Source organism: Leucoraja erinacea, chromosome 13 (genome assembly GCF_028641065.1).
Source record: "Leucoraja erinacea ecotype New England chromosome 13, Leri_hhj_1, whole genome shotgun sequence".
Taxonomy (NCBI): domain Eukaryota; kingdom Metazoa; phylum Chordata; class Chondrichthyes; order Rajiformes; family Rajidae; genus Leucoraja; species Leucoraja erinaceus.
Genome location: NC_073389.1, coordinates 45,274,137 through 45,283,962, shown reverse-complemented (window position 1 = coordinate 45,283,962; position 9,826 = coordinate 45,274,137). Strand labels below are relative to the sequence as shown.

The 9,826-nt window shown below is 41.6% G+C and overlaps 1 protein-coding gene across 4 annotated transcripts in view; it reads right to left on the bottom strand.

Moving 5' to 3' along the window:
• Positions 1-465: 465 nt before the first annotated feature.
• zgc:112083 (uncharacterized protein LOC550461 homolog) overlaps positions 466-9,826 on the bottom strand; it is a 29,739-nt gene continuing 20,378 nt past the window's right edge. For 3 of the 4 annotated variants that reach the window (XM_055645114.1, XM_055645113.1, XM_055645112.1), the window contains 2 exons: positions 8,129-8,253; positions 467-7,070 (listed from right to left, as the gene is read on the bottom strand). In XM_055645114.1, coding sequence (XP_055501089.1) covers positions 6,563-7,070; positions 8,129-8,253 — 633 coding nt within the window. In that variant the 3' untranslated portion in view covers positions 467-6,562. Of the gene's footprint in view, positions 7,071-8,128; positions 8,254-9,826 lie in introns of all 4 variants that reach the window. The other variant, XM_055645115.1, reaches the window with a different exon arrangement.

The window sequence follows — 9,826 nt, the reverse complement described above, 5'->3', positions numbered from 1 at the left end:
CAAGGTAGAACATGGAGTAACACATCGTATTTTGGTTACCATAATTTAGGAAGGCTTAGGTCCTGTAAATAATTCATAGAAGCTCTATGGGAATGTGATTTCAGCTGTAAGGTTAGACTGCAGAAACTGGGGCAGAATCTCAGGTGTGGGAGATTCCTCAGATGGGATTCCTTAGATCTTTAGAGGAAATAATCTGAGGGGTAACTTTTTCACACAAAGGATGGTGGGTGTATGGAACAACCTGCCAGAGGAGATAGTTAAGGCAGGGACTATCCCAACATTTAAGAAACAGTTAGACAGTTACATGGATAGGATAGGATCAAACGTGGACAGATGGGACTAGTGTAGCTGGGACATGTTGGACAGTGTGGGCAAGTTGGGCCTGTTTCCACACTGTATCACTCTATGACTCTATGTGAACAAGATTGTGACTGAACATTTGATGGCACTGGGCCTGTACTCGCTGGAGTTTAGAAGGGGGACATCATTGAAACATACTGAATAGTTAAAGGCTTGGATAGAGTGGATGTTTTCACTAGTGGGAGAGTCATATAAGTCATAGCCTCAGAATTAAATGACGTTCCTTTAGGAAGGAGATGAGGGGGAATTTCTTTAGTCGGAGGGTGGTGAATCTGGAGAATTATTTGCCACAAAAGGCTATGGAGGTCAAGTCAATGGATATTTTTTAAGGCAGAGATAGATTCTTGATTAGTATGGGTGTCAGGGATTATGGGGAGAAGGCAGGAGCATGGGGTTAGGAAGGAGCGATAGATCAGACATGATTGAATGGTGGAGTAGCCTTGATGGGCCGAATGGCCTGATTGCACCTATCACTTATGACCTTATGAACCAAGGAATGCAGATGGGATGGGATGCATATGAAATCGGGAGTAGAGTGCTGACATGGATAGAAAATTGGTTAACAGACAGGAAACAAAGAGTAAGGATTAACGGGTCCCTTTCAGAATGGCAGGCAGTGACTAGTGGGTACCGTAAGGCTCGGTGCTGGGACTGTAGCTATTTACAATATACATCAATGATTTAGATGAAAGGATTCAAAGTAACATTAGCGAATTTGCAGATGACACAAAGCTGGGTGGCAGTGTGAACTGTGAGGAGGATGCTATGAGAATGCAGGGTGACTTCGACAGGTTGGGTGAGTGGACAGATGCATGGCAGATGCTGTTTAATGTGGATAAATGTGAGGTTATCCACTTTGGTAGCAAAAACAGGAAGGCAGATTATTATCTAAATGGTGTCAAGTTGGGAAAAGGGGAAGTACAATGGGATCTGGGGGTCCTTGTTCATCAGTCACTGAAAGTAAGCATGCAGATACAGCAGGCAGTGAAGAAAGTGAATGGCATGTTGGCCTTTATAACAAGAGGAGTTGAGGATAGGAGCAAAGAGGTCCTCCTGCAGTTGTACAGGGTCCTAGTGAGACCACATTGGAGTATTTTGTGCAGTTTTGGTCTCCAAATTTGAGGAAGAACATTCTTGGTATTGAGGGAGTGCAGCACAGGTTCACAAGGTTACTTCCCGGGATGGCGGGACTGTCATATGCTAAGAGAATGGAGTGCTGGGCTTGTATACTCTGGAATTTAGAAGGATGAGAGGGTCTCTTGTTGAAACATGTAAGATTATTAAAGGTTTGGACACTCTAGAGGCAGGAAACATGTTCCCGATGTTGGGGGAGTCCAGAACCAGGGGCCACAGATTAAGATTGAGGGGTATGCCATTTAGAACGGAAATGAGGAAACACTTTTTCACACAGAGAGTTGTGAGTCTGTGGAATTCTCTGCCTCAGAGGGCAGTGGAGGCCGGTATTCTGGACACTTTCAAGAGAGAGCTAGATAGGGCTCTTGAAGATATCTGTGTCTGGGGATTTGGGGAGAAGGCAGGAACGGGGTACTGATTGTGGATGATCAGCCATGATCACAATGGTGGTGCTGGCTCGAAGGGCCGAATGACTTCTGCACCTATTGTCTATTGAAATAGAGAAAAGAGTACGATAAGGAAAGACTATTACTTTACGCATGTAAGAATGGTAGAAACATTGCTAAATATGGTTTTCAAAAAGGAACTGGTTAGGCGTTTGAGGGAAATATTTTGCAGAGCTGTAGGGGAAAAAAACATCACAGGAATAGAACTACCCAAATTGCTCTACAAAGGACTCAGCATAAATTCAATAACTGCTTCATAACAATTCTGTTACATAATTTATTAACACTGAACACTTTGTAAATATTTGTGTGGAAGAAGAGATCAGAATTACATCGTCTATGGAATTCACAATCATCCACAACAATTGTTTTGTCACCTGAAATTAAAGTACATTTTAATTTTGCCTCAGTAGTGCACGAGCAGGTGCCATGTCCACGCAACAAAATCAGCTCCAGAATAAGTCCTAGAAGTAACTCCACAATGCACCAAAGCCAACCTTCACTCAGGCTAGACAGGGGTTGCAAGAAAATACCTGGGAAGCATAAAGTTGGATTTAAATCATGGTTTAAGCACACTGGTGATATAACTGCATTTTGTGACATAATTCACACAATGCTCATAGAACATTTCAAAATGAAATACTTAAAGGCACTGTAGAAATGTTCTTTCTGCTAAAACTGAATAGGGTGAGTACTTTAGAAACACACACCATTTTGGAAAGCAATATGGAGATCCTTCTAAGTGTGCAATGATATATTTGGAATCAGCTGGAGAATATATATTCAATGTGTGGATGTTTCTCACTTGGAATGATTATTAACAGGCCAGTGGAGTGTATCTACAGCCTAACTCGATGCTCAAATCGGACAGGCCACATATGCTTTTGAATAATTTTCCGTAATGTCAGTGGCGGATGCCTTTAAAATTTGCTAGATGCACGTCGCAAAATGAAATTTACAATTACAAAGGGTACATAATAGCACATTGCAAGGGTGAGATGTTATTTTCTTACTTGCAGTGAGTTCTCTAATTTCTGGATGACTCCCAAATAAACTCCTAAAGTCTCATTAAAAATACAATACATCCTAGCAAGGGAAGAAGTGGTGGGAAGAGTCTGGGTTATTCCATACGAAAATAATCTTTTCACTTAAATTTGTCGGAACATATATAGCCTATCACCACATCGTTCAAATCAAATGGTTTTCAACAAGGAAATAGTAGTTGGCAATGGACTTATTGCTATTGTTCAAAAACACTCTTATATTTTACTGAGCAGTCGCTCAAAACAGGATTGGGGAGGTATAATATTGCATTACAAAAAATCCAAAGTACTTTTGTTCCCAGTATAATGATTGCTCTTTAAAAAAAAACATTGGCCTGGTGATTTAAATAGGCATAGAGTAATCAGCTTTATTTTTATTTGTTCCTGAAACACATCATTCATCCAGGGTTTATTGCCCATCCCTATTGCCCAGGAGACAGAGGCAGCGAGTTTAACATGGACATTACTTGTTTACTTCCTCTTTGGAACCGGGAGGGACATGGATGGAGGCAAAAAGTATGCCAGACAAACTTGAAACAACTGCAAAGTACTGCTCAATAAGAAACCTTGATTTAACAACCTCGGACAGAGCAAAAATGTCAAGTTACAGAGACATCAAAAACAGTATTATACAAAGTCTATTGCATACATAAACATTAACAAGTCTGCACTCGCTGGGCTGAATGGGATGGTGCTCCTTGTAGGCGAGGCTCCCTCTGGGAGCATGTGCTCATAAAAATGCACTCCCACTTCAGTCAGCGTGAGGTGAATCATGTTTACAACACTATCAACAGCATCCTGGCAGAACCCAGTACAAAACATAGCAACAAAATCCTATTGAAACCAGAACATCGTAAACGGCTTGTAACTGTACTGGAAACATTTTTAATTGTTCCAACGATACTAGTTACTAGTGCGAGCCTTTACAATATCAGCAACATCATATTGCCATTGCACACACTGTTTATAATATCAAATTCAATTAAAATACTGGGTGTTTTCCACAGCTAAAGAGGAAAAATCAAAAAAACTGTGGAGGCTGGAAATATAATTAAAAACTTTAAACTACCACTATAAATAACGTACCACAATCCGAGCAACAACAGTTTACAACGTATTCATTTAACAGGATATCAAGTTAAAACAAACACTCAAACCCATTTCACATTGCGGGAAATGTTCTACTTAATGGAAAATATCACATTCGTTACCATAGACTTTTTTTACACACAGCAGTGTACGCAAGGCAGTAGTAAGGAATGGAAACTGGACCCGTATGTTGGGTGATGTCGGAAATGGCTCTGCCATTTTGTTCCGTTCATAACCAGATAGTTTTCACACCTCGATGACCTATCCATAAATGTTATAAATCTAAAAATCATTAAAAATTAAAAATAGAATTCTGTGCTTTCCCAAGCAATTGCGTCCTATTCTGCCATTTTGATGCATCTTATGACGTTGTGGCAGTGATGGCAATCTAAGTTTTATAAAAATGGCTGGGATCTTATTGCCTGTTCCAGCCACCTGCTGCAGTTTTTTGGAACGAGGCAACAACCTCCCTTGCCCTTATGCTCAAAATTACACTACTGTTCTAAGGATTCTACTGTTTCATTAAGGCAACATGCACGGGAGAAATACACGTATGTGTGTCAATTTGATGATGGCTTCATAAAGAAATTTTAAGGAAGATTTGTGCCCAGTCCTGATGTAACTAAGCTCTTGTTATCCATGTATATCGAGACAAAGTAGATAGGAGAGCCTTATAAGTGTAAAACATCAGTGTTATCAACACTGCACGTCAGGATGAATTAACCAGAGTCTTGCTGCTCTTTGAGATAGAGTAATTTGTTGAGATTTCAGTCATCGCAGAACCACAATATGATAGAATTGCACTGATCCTCATTCATTTCAACACTAGTGTATGGGTAAAACTAGCAAGACTGGCAGTAATTGTCCAACTTTAGGGGATCCAACAAATTTGCTAGGCCTCATGAACAAGCTCTTGAGGGTGAACTATAATGGTATAGAATGGACGTCGATATAAGCCAGACAAGTTAGATTTAGAGTTTTCCATCATTCAAACTGCACTGCTGCTGGTAATTAGTTTCCATCAATGGTATTATGATGGAGCCACTATTACAAATCGGCAGCAATCCAAGTGTCACAATACAAAGCAGATAACTCCTGCCTGACAGTTTAGTTTGCTCATGTCGGTTTTGAGAATTACTGCAATTTACAAAACAATCTCAAAAACATAAAGGCTTTTATAAGCCCAATAACTCCTTTGGTTTCATTTAATGACTGTGTAATTATAAGTTACACACCTTTCTAGAAAAGGTGGAAACCGTCATAAAATCTTCATAAAAATTCAATTAAAACACATTCATTGCTAAAAGGCGGAGGGTGGACAAATTTGGGTTGTTTTCTCTGGAGTGTCAGAGGTGGAGGATAAACCTGATTCAAGTTTGTAAAATTATGAGAGGCATAGATTGGGTAGTCGGTCAGACCAGAGCGCATAGCTTTAAGGTGAAAGGGCCAAAGTTTAAAGGAGATATGCAGGACGAGTATTTCTTCCACAGAGGATGGAGGTGCCTGTAACATGCTGCCAGGAGGGTGGTGGTGGCAGATACGATAGTGGTGTTTAAGAGGCTTTTAGATGGGCACATGCATGGAATGGAAGGGTATGGATGACATGCAAGTAAATGAGATTACTTTAGCTGGGCATCATTTTCAGCAAAGACAATATGGGCATAGGGGCGTGATCCTGTGCTTTTCTTTTCTATGTTCTGTGTTAGCCAGTCAGGGAGCACCTGTGGAAAGAGAACCCAGTTAACGTATTGGGTTAGCAACAGTTCCTCAGAACAGTTGCCCCCAGAAGTTTGCCCTGAGCAATGGGCTATCATCACCTAAACCACTAATGCCATCCCATCAGCATCAACATAAAGACCAAATCTCTTCCCAACAAGAAGGGCTGAGGAAACGATCTATAGTTTGACAGCAATCTGCCCATTTCAACGCACAAAGATGCTTTTTTGTTGGTTACCAAAACATCATGTACATGTAGGAAATTAATGAATGTCAGTGCATGCAGTAAGTATTAACGAGTGACTTTGTTCCTCAAAGACTCCATCCAACCCCAGTCTACACGTCTATCCCAACTTTGTGCAATGCAATAAAGGAAATGGAGAGAAGAAAATTACCAGGCAATATCCTCATCATGAACACCATATCTTCTCTAATATAATCCTTCCACTTCCCAATACAATCCTACAAATATGTGGCCTCTTCTCACTTGTTTCGTTGGTTTGACTAAGCCTCGCAAGCCTATAATGAAAACTTAGGCCATCCTCCCAAGCTCAGAGGCAAAGAAACTACAGCACTGTGAGACAGAAGGAAAAATATGTTGATGTTTATCTAAAGCACGAGACACAGCAAAAAGTAGCCACTTATTCCTGATAATGTTGAGTCCACAGGATCCCATTAACTATAACTCCACCTGCTCACATTCATTATTTAGGTAACATTTTTTGAGAAAAGTTGGTGACCAAGGCTTTAATGCTTCACCAACTTGAATGATGACTACCCAATAATCTGAATCCCAAGCCCTTGTGCTATTTTCTCCAGTGTTTCCACAGGGTCTAGGGAGGAACTGTCGTCGTTCCTCTCATGGGCAGCTGCAGGTTTAGGTGTTGTTTGGGCTACATTTCGGAGGACACAATGGATAGGAAAGTCTCTTCCAGAAAGTCCTACATCCAGCTCACCCACTTCTGGTGCTTCTGAAAAGTCACAGTACTTTGGCTGCAAGTTTTTGTGCATGGGTTTGGCTGGTGGTTTAGTTTCCTGCTGCCTATCACATCTTAATGGAGCAGCTGGGGCAAGGTAGTCATCTTCCCTTGTTGCTTTCCCAGGTGGAGGTTTCCTGGAGAGAACCTTATGACAGGAGTCCAGTGCTGGTAGACATGTATCCAGTGCTTTTCTTCGGTGGCCTCGTCTCTTCTCTAGGTCCTTGATGATTTGCTGTGTCAGCTCAATGGTTTCATAGCGGACCATATGCAGCTGTAAGTATCCATCTGCATGCTCTTTGTACCTACATAGTTAACGCAAAAAAGTCAGTTCTTGTGCAATTTTTGTTTTACATTAAAATTTAATATTTTGCATTTGAGAATGAAGAATGTGGGAGGTTTAATGGGTGCCATAATAAAATCCTGCCTTTGATGAAGTGTTTTTAGAATATGCCAAAGTACTTCACAGCCAATGAAGTGCTATGAAACATAGTCACTCCTACAACATAGAAATAGTTGAGAGAGATTTTATAAGGACTGGGCTTAAATCTAACTAAAGTTACCGGGACAGCCGCTTGCCTATTGACATCCTAATGCAAAGTGATTTTGCTGGCTCTCCAGGTTTATACTTAAACAAATCGTCCTAAAATCAAAACTACAATGTCCATTAGATATACTTTGAGCACATCCGATCCTTCTGGACATGATGCACCAAGTGAAATGGGTTACCTGTTACAACCTGCAATGTGACAGAATGACAAATGGAAATCAAACTGGAGAAATTAGGCAATTTATTTGGGCACTAAATGTCAGAGTATAGAATGATGTGGAAAAAGAGACAGGGTGCATTTCCTAGGCCTAAAAGATGGCAATTAAGGTTCATAATGTGGTTAAAAAATACATAGATTTATTAATCTAGGCACAAGGTGGTTTTGCTGTAGGTATATAAAACATTATTTTGCAGCACAGATTGAATACGGAGTACAGTTCTGTTCTTAACTATAAAATATTTATTGTGCCAGAAAAGATGTGGATGGGGATATACATGGATGCTGCCAGCATTGGAAATGATCAAATTAGTTTACAAATTTTCTTTGGGACTGATGAATATAAGGAAAGACATAAGAGGTATAAAATTATGATGGGCCCAGATGGAATAATAGGATGGACATTTTACCTGATCAAAAGCCAAGAGGCATAAATTTAATATAATGGGTAGAGGCATTAGAGGGAAGAAATAAGCTATCTGATCCTTTCACCCAGAGGGCGTGGGCCTGGAACTTTCTCTCTGCAGGGGTAATATAGCCTGCAGAAATATCAATATATAGCCTGCAGCAATAATCAGGCTGATAATCTTGCCCACCTGAATCGTGCATGCCCAGATGGCCACTTCAACTGATGCATCTTGCGGAGGTGCATTGTTAGAGTATAAGCCCACGAAAAACATTTGGCACAGATATGGCACTTGTATCGAGGCTTTGTTTCCCCCTGGAAAGAAATCAGACAATAATAGCACATCAAATCAATAAGGTGAAATCTTTTTTTGAAAACAAAATGCAATGTCCCTTTTCCTATTCAAGGACGATTGGATAAATACTTTAAAAGGCCATCGTGTTCTTCAGGGGTTTTCTTCCACAAGATGGCAGGCAAGTTAAAAGATCCAATGCAAGGTCAGATTTAAATGTGGGACTTATTCCAATTGTTACATTGTATGTGCTTCAAAGTCAGCAGCACCTGAACAGATCTCCAGTTCTGGTTACAGATTTTACATGATGTCTTTGGGAATTCATGTAGTGGGAGGACATGTACAGTAAGTGGCACAGCGTGAAGGGATGTTGATGAACAGAGACCTCTAGAGGATCCACATCTACAGTTCCCTGAAAGTGACAACACAGGTGGATAGAATGTGAAGAAGACATAGAGCACGCTTGGCTTCATTAGACAAGGCATAAAATATAAGTGTTGGGACTTAATGTTGCAACTTTAAAATACTAGTTTGATAATGCTTGGAGTATTGTGTGCAGTTTTAGTGGTCACATTATAGGAAGGATGTAGACAAAAGTGCTGGAGAAACTCAGCGGGTAAGACAGCATCTATGGAGCGAAGGAAATAGGCAACGTTTCGGGTCGGAGCCCATCGTCAGACTGATGTAGGGTGGAGGGGGGGGGGGGGGCGAGAAGAAGAAAGGAAGAGGAGGAGCCAGAGGGCTGAGGGAGAGCTGAGAGGGGGAGGAGACAGCAAGGGCTACAGGAAATTGGAGAAGTCAATGTTCAAGCCGCTGGGGTGCAGACTGCCCAAGCAGAATACGAGGTGCTGCTCCTCCAATTTCCGGTGGTGCTCACTCTGGCCATGGAGGAGGCCCTGGACAGAAAGGTCGGATTCGAAATGGGAGGGGGAGTTGAAGTGCTGAGCCACAGGGAGATCAGGTTGGTTAATGCCGACCGAGCAGAGGTGTTTGGCGAAACGATCGCCTAAGCCTGCGCTTGGTCTCAACGATGTAGATCAGCTGACATCTAGAGCAGTGGATGCAATAGATGAAGCAATAGAAGGATGTAGATGCTTGAGAAAAATGCGAGGCGAGTCATCAAGAAGCAATAGGCAATAGACAATAGGTGCAGGAGTAGGCCATTTGGCCCTTCGCGCCAGCACCGTCATTCAATGTGATCATGGCTGATCATCCCCAATCAGTACTCCGTTCCTGCCTTCTCCCCATATGCCCTGACTCCGCTATTTTTAAGAGCCCTATCTAGCTCTCTCTTGAAAGCATCTAGAGAACCTGCCTCCACCGCTCTCTGAGGCAGAGAACTCCACAGACTCACCACTCTCTGTGTGAAAAAGTATTGCATCATCTCCGTTCTAAATGGCTTACTCCTTATTCGTAAACTGTGGCCCCTGGTTCTGGACTCCCCCAACATCGGGAACATGTTTCCTGCCTCTAGTGTGTCCAAGCCCCTAACAATCTTATATATTTCAATGAGATCCCCTCTCATCCTTCTAAACTCCAGAGTGTACAAGCCCAGCTGCACCATTCTCTCAGGATATGACAGTCCCGCCATCCCGG